The sequence below is a fragment of the Erpetoichthys calabaricus genome, chromosome 2 (assembly GCF_900747795.2).
Source record: "Erpetoichthys calabaricus chromosome 2, fErpCal1.3, whole genome shotgun sequence".
NCBI classification, from domain to species: domain Eukaryota; kingdom Metazoa; phylum Chordata; class Cladistia; order Polypteriformes; family Polypteridae; genus Erpetoichthys; species Erpetoichthys calabaricus.
Window position 1 is genome coordinate 288,614,947 of NC_041395.2, and position 14,218 is coordinate 288,629,164.

Below are 14,218 nucleotides of genomic sequence, written 5' to 3' on the forward strand. Positions count from 1 at the left end.
GTATATTTAATGGAGACAGTACTTTCAAGTTTGTTACAACAGCTTCTACAACTCATTTTCCATGAATGTTACTTCTCTATGCAACATGTTTTTACTTCATCAGTATTAAGAAGGTCATAAAGTTCATACCATATTGGTGATTGCAGAAAAAAAGCCTCCTTGGTTCTCCTCTTCTTTATCTCTGTATTGCCTAAAATATTTTTTCAAGTGTTAACCACAAGTGATCTTTGTTTATCTGTAGCAAAGATGGAAAACTGAAGGATAATCAGTTGTGATGTATGTATTATATAACTGATTCAAAAATAAAATATAATAGACAAAGGTTTATCTAAAGATAGTGCAGAAAAATAGACTAAAAACTAAGAGAACACAGAAGTAGCATTGATGATATCTGGAACAGAGAAAAAACAAAGGAGACAGCAGGAAATCACAGATTGCAGATACGTGCCAAGAAAAAAGCTGGTTAGCTTCCACGTTTTTAAAGTAGTTACCCCTTTTCATGTGAAAAGGGCTGAATTAAAACAGGTGTTTAATTTACTTGCCAAATACCCATACAACACCAATCTGTAATATTCTGGACCTGGACATTTACAACAGATTAAACGGCCGTCTAAGTACTAAGAGCTAGAGTTCATACTCAAAATTCTAGGTACATTTATATCTGCCCTGCCTATGTTCCACTCCTGACCTAGTCACGGTTTGCCTAGCAAGAGGTGAGCTCACACTGTCTCTTCACAAAGTCTTACTAGGTGATGGTGACACAACTTACTTGTACTAGTTTGCTGTCCCTATTCGAGATGAGAACTGACTGATTTTAAGGGGAATCACCAAGGTGATAAGCGTAACTAGAATATGTTCCCTGTATTATTACATTTTTTAACTGTTAAACAACTTATTCTTGGTCAGTTTGGTTATTTGTTTTTGCATGGTCTGTCAAATTAAAATGGTTTTAACAGAATATCGTATTAGGCATCTTTAAATAATGTTTTACTTTTACAGCAAACTGCCCTGAAATGGACTGGCACAATGTCCAGGGGAATATTTTTGCCTGTGCCCTGTACTACCTGAGATAGGCTCCAGCACCCCTCATGACCCTGACTTTTAGAAAATGACCGACTGACTGAACTCTCCTTAAGACAATTTAACTAACCATGTTCCTGAGAGTACAGCTCTGTGGATTCATGGGACATGTAAGACACCTCACATATGTAAGTCATGATCCTAGGAAGGGCAATATGATATTTACTTAATGCATAATGAATAATTTAAAATAATTTGGCTAACATTAAAAAGTAGAACAAGGTTACCATTCAAACTGTTTGAAAGATGTCTTATAAGAACAGCTGGTACATACTTGTACAGAGAAATTACAGGCTGGTTAGGTCTCTTGTTCAAGGTCTATGTGTACCTATTTCACAAGTGAAAATCTTCAAACGGAACACTTCAAAACCTAAAAACACAACTCAAACCCTTATCCTAATCATCTACAATTACTTGATTCCCATATCTGTACACTTTTCCAAACAAAACATCATGGGGAGCTGCAGCCCATGTCAACAGTATGGAAATTGGGCATGAAAAAAACCCTTGATGGGACATTATGCATAAACTCATACCCACACCCTACCAATACAGTGTCACCACTCCACCAAACAGCTGGTCTTTGTAATACAAAAGAAAATCAAAGATCACAGAAACATAGAGAAACACATAAACTCTACAAAAAAGTTCTGGGATCCAAGAATGTGCAATAATGCTGCCTTTCATACTTCATTTTCTTACCTGTTATATTCAGAGAGTGCTTGTGAAAGGACCAGACCCATTCCCTATAACAAAAAGATATAAGGACATGTCTATTCTGTGTACACTAGCTTATTGTAGACATACACAAAGCAGCATTACAATTAAACTTATACTTCATCATTCTGACCTATGCTTGTAGAAAGTTAATATAAATAAATTGATAAACTGTAAATATTGATAAATGAGAGAATATTTTAAAAAGAACTGTGCTTAATGCAGAAAGCTTTTTTTTTTTTTTACACAATGGATAATGGTAATTTGGAACAAAACCACAAGTTTTGTAGCTGAAGCAGAAGTCCTAACAACTTACATAGCTATTAACTAACCAAATGTGACTAAAAGAGAGGTCTCCTTAATTTGGGCAGACCTCATCTCTTTTTATTTTAATGAAATACTCATGTCATGTTCTACATTAAATTAAGATGTTTAACAAAAAAAGAATATTTACTTATGTTTTGAGTAGTAATAACTAATATTATCCAAACAGTCTTTGTTCCAGTCCAAAACTCTGAACAGCTTGCTTGCACAGTACAAAATGCAACAGTAATTTTTTTTGAAATATTGATATATAAATAGTGTTCAAAACTGCTATGATAAGAGACTTGTCAGTTAAAAATTAATAATGTTTAATAATGAAAATTCAGCTACGTAGTAGGAGTTTTAATTTTTTCTTTCCAACAAGGAGTATTACAATTAACAAATTTAGCCAACAGTTTTATGCAAAATTAAGATCTTACATTTTCACTATTAGAAACATAATTAGGTATATGCTATCAAACAAACAAAATCACAGATCAACTTACATTTAATGTGGTTTCATCATCAATAATTGAAAGTTTAACGATGTATGGGTTCACAGACTATTGAAGATAAAAAACATACAGCATAAACATCATGTTAAAGCATAAATAGACTAGAATAGTGGTTCTCAGGTTTAGTCCTGGGGCACCACTGTGACTGCAGGCTTATATTTCAACCATACAAGTCACTGTTTTGTCTAATTGATTGAACTGTTTAAACATCTGACCTCAGGAAAGTGCACTAATGTGATATTTAAATTTTAGAAGAATTTCACAAATTGAATTGAGTTCAAATTGGAATCACATGAAAACATTAAAACAAACACTTTAATCTACTGAGTATGTCATCAACTTGAAGCTGAAAATATGTTCTGGCAAACTTTTATGTCTGTAAATTGTATACACACACACACACACACAGAGACAAACCAGAAATGTGCATATACATATTGTTTTTGCAAGAATGCATTAACAAAGAAGACTGGCTTTCCTCTTCACTTCACTCCTTCTCTTGATACATGGAAGTCTTTCACCCACATGCTTGAGGTTACTGCTAACTAGCATCACAGAAGGTGCAGTTGCACTTGTACTTTATTGGGGATTTGAAAATTGAACCTACCATATTTAATTTTGCAGATGAAATTTAGACTTTTCTATGCATTTAGACAAACAATAAGCTTTCAGCATTGACGCTGAGCCTAACTTGAAGAAGTCAACACACCAATAAGGAGATGCAACAGATCAAAGATGACAGAAAAAGGCAGAGACAGAATTGGGAGAGAAAAAGAAATTAAATCTAAATCCTATAGTTATGATGAGGCTCTAGAAAACTGGCAAATGTTGAGATACATGTGAAAAACTAAAACAAGGATGAATGCTTTTGCTACAAAGAAAGGGGCAAAATGTTAATAAAAATATGGATTTAGTCTGCTCTGGCATGCAAATCTATCATTTGTATTATGGGTGGGGATGGTTTTTCTGTCATTGTCAATTATGGAGTCATGGAAACATTTCTTTATTTGCTAAATGTAAACTGCAAGAAGTGACTCAAGCCAAAGGGACCAAACAGACAGAATTCCTTAGTGTTAAGTTTGTTTACTAATACAGTTAGCTGCCGAAGCACACCGCTTAGCACGGATGCCTTACAGAACCCTTGCTACAGTCACTCCACTTTGACGCTATATTTTGACATCATGAGGATGTCTATTTCTGAACTATTTCAGCTGAAAGGCAATGTTGTACTGAAAATCTACACATTCAGGATGTTACTTCTACACATTCAGAATGTTACTTCTACATTAGAAATATTCTGCTTCACTTATTTTTAATTGGCTAAGAAGCATCCTTTCCACAGGCTGTTGTGTACAAGAATACTCCATCCATACTAGCCACTTTGAACTGAGAACACATATTCTTCCCTCATAAAATATAGTTCCAAGAATTAATGATAAAGATGAATTATTTAAAATTTAATTTTGTTGTCAAACATACATCAGAAAAACAAAAGTCTTGTTTTCTGAAATTGGAACATTTACCAAGGTAAAGTGGACTATTCAGTATGTTTTGAGGTTGGGTGGAACTGCATTTTAGTTTATAAATACAGATTCAATTAATGGTGCAAATCTGCAGGACAAATTAATGCATGCAAAGCTTATGAAAAAATAAAACTGACTAAAAAATACTAAATAAACACATTTTTATACTTATTACAAAAAATCACTATATTAATACATCTATGTGTAGATATTACTTAAACTCCAGTTTATCTTTAAGGGATACTAGTGCAAAAGGCAATATGGTAGCTCAGTAACTGGTGCTTCTGCCTCAAAGTCTTGTGCTAGAATCCCAGCACAAGCATTGCTTGTATGGAGTTGCTTTTTCTCCCCATGCCTGTGTTGGTTTTACACTGGATACATCCTACAAGAATTATGCATTACTGTAATATGTAAATCTAAAGCAGGGTTTTTTAACCTGAGGTCTATTTATATTCACTATACAGCCCGATACTGTGGATTTAGAGGAGTAGTAGTAGTAGTAGTAGTAGTAGTAGTAGTAGTAGTAGTAGTAATGGTAGTAGAAAAAGTAGTAGTAGTAGATGTGTTTCAATTTGCACATGAAAATTGTATTTCATAATTATAATGAGTGGCCATTACTTTTTGCATAAAAAAGGAGTGATTTTTTAGATTGTTTACTTTAAAGTTTAATAATAATTTGTGTATGTCATATATGTATGAAACAATCAAATCTTAATAAACTACATTAGATGCATTGCGTGCAATGTTGTGTTTATGTGAATTTTTCTGGATAATTGGGCCATAGCTTTCATCAGATTCTTAAAAGGGGACTCAAAAAAGGATTCAAAAAAGGCTAAGAATCACTGTTCTAAATTATCCCAGCAATGGGCTGGCACTTTATCCAGGCCAGGATAGGCAAAGGATTCCCATGAATGAGAACTGGATAAAAGGGATATAAACTGGTTGGATGCCTAATGAAAGGAGAGAGATACAGTCTTTGTTTTGTTTCTGTATATATGCAATTCATAACAAGCAAGCAAAATAACAAATAAACCTAAGGGCAGGAGTGAAGTTCAAAGGCAGCTTTAACACGTTTCCATTCTAATTATAACAGCATATACCTAACCTAAGTTTGCATCTTGAAAATGTCTTTACTGCACAACTCACAAGACTAAATTTGTAGAATAAAAAGGAATATAAAAATTGTCAAATGAAAAAGAGTGGTTAAAAAGTAAAAGTATGGTTTGAAGAAATATTTCATAGATCTGTAAGAGTACAGTCACAAAATTAATAGCAGATACATTCATTTAAAAGTATTTATAACCTAAAAGGCAATCAAATTTTCCTAGTTGACAACAGTGACAAACTAGTGCGAAATTACATTTTGCTATATTTTATTATTGTAAAAAGCCTCTTGAAGAGGAAATTGTGGAGAATCCAAGAATACTAAGAACTTGCTATGTTGGAGCAAACAAAATGTTTTCACAAATATAGATCTTGTATCTTTGAAATGTATAATTGTGTTTTTAATATATTTACATTGGAGTGTAAAGTGAAAACTGCCCAAAACATTTCACTATTACAGTATATAAAGAAAAGTACAATCAAACCCATTACTGTTTATTTTATTCAGCATAGCAGGTATAATCATATGGTTCCTCACAAAGCAGACAGGCTTACAATGTAAAGCAACCCACTAGTACTGGTAAAAGTAATAAAAAAAACAGTGTGCCTTTAAACTGAGACTGTAAAGTAAGCTGAATTTTGCAAAAACTAAATTAAATAATTAACAAAGGCATGTTGTGAGGGCATTAGTTTCAGGCAGAATGAAAGAGTTGTTGTGTGTTATTGAATGAATGAGGAATTTCATTTAGCTTATACAATTAAAAAAAATGGAGCATGAGATCAACAGGCGGATCGGTGCGGCATCCGCAGTAATGCGGGCTCTGCATCGGTCTGTCGTGGTGAAAAAGGAGCTGAGCCGCAAGGCGAAGCTATCAATTTACCAGTCGATCTATGTTCCTACCCTCACCTATGGTCATGAGCTATGGGTAGTGACCGAAAGAACGAGATCGCGAATACAAGCGGCTGAAATGAGTTTCCTCCGCAGGGTGTCTGGGCTTTCCCTTAAAGATAGGGTGAGAAGCTCAGTCATCCGGGAGGGGCTCAGAGTAGAGCCGCTGCTCCTCCGCATCGAGAGGAGTCAGATGAGGTGGCTCGGGCATCTGATCAGGATGCCTCCTGGACGCCCCCCCTGGTGAGGTGTTCCGGGCACGTCCAACCGGGAGGAGGCCCCGGGGAAGACCCAGGACACGCTGGAGGGACTATGTCTCCCAACTGGCCTGGGAACGCCTTGGGATTCTCCCGGAAGAGCTAGAAGAAGTGGCCGGGGAGAGGGAAGTCTGGGCATCTCTGCTCAAGCTGCTGCCCCCGCGACCCGACCTCGGATAAGCGGGAGACAATGGATGGATGGATGGATGGATTTAAAAAAAACACATAATACAGCAGTATCCTAGCCTTATTTAGTGCAATGTGTAATGCAATAAAAACAGCCAAATATTTCTACAAGCAGTAATGAAAATAAAAATGACTTAAGTGAGAGCAGTGAAATTAATTTCTCATCCATCAATAACCATTCTGAAGGATGACTGGTAGTGGAACTATAAGCTTTCAAAGAAGCATACACCAAACAAGGTATTAAACATTAAATGGACTGCCAGTACAGAATGTGTCACATTACTTCAGCATACACTAAGAGGTGGGTCTTCCCCCCATGGTCCAGAGAACAGCCCATCTTGCTATAAAACCATGAAAAAGAAATTCAGCAATAATTTTATAACACAAATAGAATACTTGACTGACATAGCTCAAGACAAGCAAAATATTAAAAAGACATGCTACAGTAGATTCCTCCTAAGATCTTGTTGCTGATGAAGATGTCTACAAGAAATCCCAATAAAGTTTGTACGATTAACAAAAGAGATTCAAGCACCTCATATTTTCGATAATTCACCAATAGGGCCAAGAGGACCACTGCATCATAGCCATGCTGTCGTCTGCTGGGATCAGTGGATAAAATCTTTATATAAACAACAAAAAAAAAGGTTCACTCTAGTAAACTGAAATTGTGCATTAGTATTATGCTTTACCACTTAAAAAGTAACAAAGCCACATGACCAAACAATGCATATTGGGAAACTGAGACTCTGAAAGCAGCTCAAATAATAATGAATGCTACAAATGCACCAGAGCCGTTGAACACAACATGGAATGAAATGCTATCTGATAAATAATGTGTAAATTTTATCCCAGTACATCTAAAAAATGTTAATATGCTTATTGAAAGAATATCTAAAAAAACTAAAAGCTCAAACTACAAACTTAATATTAAAAATTATACTTACCTGTAAAATGGCTTCAAATATGCTGTTTATCATTACATATTCCAGGATTGAATTTTGGCTAATGTTGTCTGTAACCTAAGTATATATGTATGTAAAAGAAAGTTAAACTATAGGACGTTCAATAACTGAAAACATAAATATACTGAACAAAATTACAGACAGAAGCATTAGATTTACAGTGATAACATCTGGAAGAAATACAGCATTACAACAACAAGAACTTCAGTAGCCATTATCTGGGTTTATTCAAGGGAGGCTGTTGCTCTCCAGCTGTACTTTCTCCAGTTTCTGCAATATAGGACAAGTCCACCTTGTTTATCCAGGAAACACTCTAGATTTCATTTCAAATCAGAGATGAAACCAAGCAGACAGTTTTCCAGAAAGGTTGCACTGTTATTGGTTTTATTTAAGATAAAAATGTTTACATTTTTACAAGAAGTGAACAAACAGTTCTGAGTCTGACCTTTTACGAAAAACGCATACAAAACCCAACAGGTTTTATTTTCAGCATAATCTCCAAGAACATAAATGTATTTATCATTCAATAATCTTTTCTATACCACTCAAAACATTTTGACTTTCTTGTGCAACCACTCTTTGTAGATGACTTGACATCTTCATCATCTACACAGCACATTCCACCTAGCAGAGGTAGCTTTCCAGACTAGGAAACAGGCAGTAGTCACAAGGACCCAGGCGTGGAGAACGGGATGACTGTGGTATAACTTGGTATCCACAGTTTCACAGAGCAGCCTCTGCAGTTAGTGCAGTGGGAGCCGGAGCACTGCCATGAAACAGAAGGAGAATGATTGACACCTTCCTCCATTTATCAAAGAAAATAAAAAACAAAAACGTACAAATAATCCTTGCAGTTCTGGCTTTGACTTTGAATTTATTTGGTTTTGGAGTATCATAATGCTTCTGTTATGTTTGTTGTTAAGACTCTAGGTCATTCCTCTCTCGTTGTTCTAAGTAGTTGGTTGGATGAGCTGATACTTTGCTTCACTCAATAAGAACAGACCTTTATCATAATTAAATGCTTATGATGAATGGATCCAACTGACTATCAATCCCTACAATGTCTGCTATCTCATACTTTATTCTCCACTATGATTTGTTCCACTGTCGTAACATTTTCTTCTGTCATCATTGCCAACAATCAGCCAAATCTTGGGTCATGTTCAAGAAGTGTCCTGCTGTAACAGCAATGTGCAGCCAGCTCTTAACTATGGTATTTGAAGTAGCCTTATCATAAAATACATTAAATAGCTGGGAATCAATCACTGAAAGCACACTGTTCTCTAGCATTAGAAATTCAATGATAGTATAATACTTGACATAGTTTTTTTAAAACATCAATGCTAGCTTTGTTCTAAAAAAGGAAACATATGCTATAAACTACAAACATTTGAAAATTATAATTTACATATTTTAGTGCCAAGAAGCTGTTCTTTCAGGTTCAGGTTTAGAATATTTCACCTTTCATTCAATGTTGCATTTTGAGCAGTTGACTTCAGCAGTAGCTCTGATTCCTGCTTAAGCTTTCAACATACAAAAGAGGTTGAAAAATCTTTATCAGCATTGGCTTCCTTTTTAGTTAGTTAAGAACAATGACTTTTACAGCACTGAATTGCAAGACCTCTGACAGGGAACTACACTGGCAAGGAACTTAAACTTCTAATCAGAAAAAGCCTGCCAATTAAGAGACAAAACACTAGTAAAGTAAATCCCAGCATTGCTTTCTACAACTACAACACAGTCCTTCACAAAATTTCAATCATTTCTCAATCTCCCTTTGTAAGTCATTGTCATGTTTCTCAAACCTTGATAATAATAATAAAATAATAATAATAATATAAATAATAATAATAAAATAATACAATTTAACTTATATAGCACCACAAAGTCACAGAAAGAAGAGCAGGGTATATGTAACATTGGATACAAATACTTTCTGCATAGAACACTTAAAGAGATAAATACAGGATATACAAAGCAATATATAGATTAAAGAGAAGAAAAAGAAAAACAGTAAAATACTAAATCCACTACAAAAAGAACGCATAAACAAATCATTTGTGATATAACACACACAAATTAACTGGAGCATCTGGACTGAGAAGTAAACAGAAAGAAGGGGTAGAATATTAGGTTAAGTTCAAAGCCTTTCTGAGCAGATGAGTTTTCAGTTGTTTTTTTAGAAAGAATTAATTGAGTCAGCTGATCTAAATAATTTCAGGAGGTCATTCCAAAGACAGAGGGAGCCAGTGAAGGCAAAGCAGGATGGGTGTTATGTGCTTGCTGTTGCTGGTTTGTGTAAGTACTCTTGCAGCAGAGTTTTGAAATAACTGGAGCTGTGTAAGATAGAAGTGGCATCTGCCAGTAGAGAGTTACAATAATCAACATGAGATGTGATAAAAGCATGGACAAGTTTGTCAGCATTAGAAAAGTAGAGGAATAAGCAAATAAGGGATATGTTACAGAGGTGAAAGAAAGTTTCTTAATGTGGTATATGTGGGTGGAATAAGAAAGAGAGGAATCGAAAAATAAAACCAAGATTCCATGCATTAAAAGAAGGTCTGACGAGATCACCATCAAGATTGACTGAGGAGGAGTTCAACTGCTGAAGTTGCACTTTAGTGCCAATTTGCAGGAGTTCAATTTTGTTGCAATATAATTTTAAAGAGTTCTGCTTCATCCAGGTTTTACTTTCAGTGAGGAGAGTTCTGAGCTGAGAAAACCCTGATGAAGTTTCACTTTTAACATTGAAATTAAGTTGAGTATCATTTGCATAAAAATGATAACCCAGTCCAATTCTACAAATAATATTAACAAGAGGAAGCATATAGATACAGAAGAGCTGAAGGAAGAGGATAGTGCCTTGAGGAACTTCTTGTGTGGTTATTTGGTAAACCCAAGTTTAGAACAGCTTTGCCCTGCTCTCAAAAATCACATCTTAGTGTAAATACATACCACCAAAAAAAAAAACTATGTATAACTGACTAATACAACATTAAAGCTACTTCATTTTCTTTTTTAATTTTATGAATTACATCAAAGCTACTTTATTTATTCAAAGTATATAATCCAAAAAAATGACAGAGCTTTACCGTAACTAAACAAAGCAAGAGTTTAAGGCAAAGGCTCTTCAAGCTTTCTGAACCCTCACCACACAAAAGTGTGTCCAAACTTTCCATGAGATCCTAGAATTAAAAAAATAAATAAATAAATCACTTAAACTTATTTCTGCATTCATTTTTATTATCAAGAATTTAAATATAACAAAATGATCAATGTTAGCACTAAATAATTTAAATAACAAATATATTCAGTAATTTACTTAAAAATGTCACAGCAATTTAACTTGCTAACAGCTAAATTATAGCTGAAATCTTCACTTAAGGATTTTCTTTATTTAAAACCAGTTTTGTGGTATGTATTTTTGGTACCAAAAAATTACCATACCTTCATTCGAAGTTCTGCTTTATCAAAGCCCATTAACATGTTAATAATATCAAACCCTGATGTAGACTTGTTCTTCTGATGGACACCCCACAACAGTGCACACAAGGTCTGTAAAACAAAATATCAAAGTATGGACACATGACCAATATACTACATATAAAAATTAGAAATATTAATGAAATTTTATTTATTCTGATGTTAAAAATATATCATAAATTACATACAGTTACAAGAAAAAGTCTATTTTAATCCTTATATGCCGTTCCTGGGGGACTTGTTTTGCTTTGGACGTGCTGTGTCTCTAGGTATGTCAGAAGACTGGGACTTTGTGAAGTGTGGTCTAGCCTCACGTGGGGGAGTGGGGGGGGGGGGGGGGGGGGGGGTGAAAGAGAGCAACTTATTTCTAATCTATCCTTTTAATATTTATAATTATAAGTGCCAACGTAACAATAGGCCTCATGGCAATAACTCCTGGGAAAATTGGAAATAAAGTTAAAAGCTGTCTTATCTTAAATTAACAGTACAAAATGACAACAGGCATCTACAAAGTTCAATTAATATGCACTGAGTCAATGTGAATACACAATGGGAGGTCTGAAAATCGAAAGTACACCTTATTACAAGGATTTAGGAGTCGTAGTGGACTCTATACTATCAACTTCCAGACAGTGTTCAGAAGCCAATAAGAAGGCAAACAGAATGTTAGGTTATATTGCACGATGTGTGGAGTAAAAGTCCAAGGAGGTTATGCTCAAGATTTATATTACACTGGTGAGGCCTCATCTTGAGTACTGTGCAGAGTTGTGGTCTCCAGGCTACAAAAAGGACACAGCACCGCTAGAAAAGGTCCTGAGAAGAGCGACCAGATTCATTCCAGAGCTCCAAGAAAGATTAAAAGAGCTGAGCGTTTTCAGTTTAAGCAAAAGAAGATTAAGAGGAGACATAATTGAAGTGATGGGAATTAGTACAGTGGACCGGGATTGTTATTTTAAAATGAGTACATCAAGAACACATTAGGAAGTTTTTCTTTACACAGAGAACCATAGAAACTAGGAGTAACCTACCAAGTAGCGTGGTAGACCGTAAGACTTTAGGGACTTTCAAAACTATACTTTATGTAATTTTAGAAGAATTAAGTGAATAGGACTGTCGAGCTTTATTGGGCTGAATGGCCTGTTCTTGTCCAGATTGTACTAATGTGATCTAAATATACCTTAATCTCTGCACTCATACAGCCTGTTTATGAAATATTATTCTTTAATGTACCATATATATTTAATTTGTACTTATGTTACATTGCTTGCTTTCCATTTTTATTATATACTAGGCACATTAGCTGTCTAAGACAGGTAAAGCTCATAAAGCTTGTCTCTCAGACTGTCATTTCAAGGCACCTTGCTCGCCTACTGTATGTTTTCATGCATCCTGTTTCCCCTGATCATCCTTGAGATGTTTCTGCAGCTTAATTGGAGTCCACCTGTGGGTAAATTCACTTGATTGAACATGATTTGGAAAGGCACACACCTGTCTATATAGGGTCTCACAGTTGACAGTTCATGTCACAGCACAAACCAAGCATGAAGTCAAAGGAATTGTCTGTAGACCTCCGAGACAGGATTGTCTCGAGGCACAAATCTGGGGAAGGTTACAGAAAAATTTCTGCTGCTTTGAAGGTCCCAATGAGCACACTGGCCTCCATCATCCGTAAGTGGAAGAAGTTTGAAACCACCAGGACTCTTCCTAGAGCTGGCCGGCCATCTAAACTGAGCGATCGTGGGAGAAGGGCCTTAGTCAGGGAGGTGAAAGAGAACCCGATGGTCACTCTGTCAGAGCTCCAGAGGTCCTCTGTGGAGAGAGGAGAACCTTCCAGAAGGACAACCATCTCTGCAGCAAAACACCAATCAGGCCTGTATGGTAGAGTGGCCAGACGGAAGCCACTACTTAGTAAAAGGCACATGGCAGCCCGCCTGGAGTTTGCCAAAAGGCACCTGAAGGACTCTCAGACCATGAGAAAGAAAATTCTCTGGTCTGATGAGACAAAAATTGAACTCTTTGGTGTGAATGCCAGGCATCACGTTTGGAGGAAACCAGGCACCGCTCATCACCAGGCCAATACCATCCCTACAGTGAAGCATGGTGGTGGCAGCATCATGCTGTGGGGATGTTTTTCAGCGACAGGGACTGGGAGACTAGTCAGGGTAAAGGGAAAGATGACTGTAGCAATGTACAGAGACATTCTGGATGAAAACCTGCTCCAGACCACTCTTAACCTCAGACTGGGGCGACGGTTCATCTTTCAGCAGGACAACGACCCTAAGCACACAGCCAAGATATCAAAGGAGTGGCTTCAAGACAACTCTGTGAATGTCCTTGAGTGGCCCAGCCAGAGCCCAGACTTGAATCCAATTGAACATCTCTGGAGAGATCTTAAAATGGCTGTGCACCGACGCTTGCCATCCAACCTGATGGAGCTTGAGAGGTGCTGCAAAGAGGAATGGGTGAAACTGGCCAAGGATAGGTGTGCCAAGCTTGTGGCATCATATTTAAAAAGACTTGAGGCTGTAATTGCTGCCAAAGGTGCATCGACAAAGTATTGAGCAAAGGCTGTGAATACTTATGTACATGTGATTTCTCAATTTTTTATTTTTAATAAATTTGCAAAAACCTCAAGTAAACTTTTTTCACGTTGTCATTATGGGGTGTTGTGTGTAGAATTCTGAGGAAAAAAATGAATTTAATCCATTTTGGAATAAGGTTGTAACATAACAAAATGTGGAAAAAGTGATGCGCTGTGAATACTTTCCGGATGCACTGTACATAACTGACACTGTTGTGCTGGGGAAGAACACTACACGCTTACTATGGCCCTGACGGTTAATGGAGACTGACGGTTAATCGAGTGATAGATAATCAAGGTTTTACTGTACTCTTAATAATGTGGTCCAATCTTCAACTAAGTCATAATAATAGCCAAGCAAAATTGGTTTAAAATACATAAAACATACAAACAACTATACTTCATCTAATCTAGGATGGAAAATGTATGCTAACTGCTAGGCTTGTCTTCTACAAAAACTTTTTGAAGTTTGATATTCCAATGAATTAAATGAGTTTGCAGCTGAAAATCAGACCTCATTGTTAGGAGTAGAGAACTCAAAACTTTTTCTTGCATCTGTATGCTTTAATGAACATCTCATAAACATGACAAAATGCAAAAAGAACTAGGAAAAGA

At 36.1% G+C, this 14,218-nt stretch overlaps 1 protein-coding gene across 2 annotated transcripts in view; it reads right to left on the reverse strand.

The window, feature by feature from the left end:
- armh3 (armadillo like helical domain containing 3) overlaps positions 1-14,218 on the reverse strand; it is a 221,722-nt gene that overhangs the window by 155,194 nt on the left and 52,310 nt on the right. For both annotated transcript variants that reach the window (XM_028795718.2, XM_028795717.2), the window contains exons 5-11: positions 10,987-11,094; positions 10,632-10,724; positions 7,522-7,596; positions 7,110-7,196; positions 2,607-2,663; positions 1,783-1,826; positions 130-190 (exon numbers count right to left, since the gene is read on the reverse strand). In XM_028795718.2, coding sequence (XP_028651551.1) covers positions 130-190; positions 1,783-1,826; positions 2,607-2,663; positions 7,110-7,196; positions 7,522-7,596; positions 10,632-10,724; positions 10,987-11,094 — 525 coding nt within the window. The remainder of the gene's footprint in view (positions 1-129; positions 191-1,782; positions 1,827-2,606; positions 2,664-7,109; positions 7,197-7,521; positions 7,597-10,631; positions 10,725-10,986; positions 11,095-14,218) is intronic.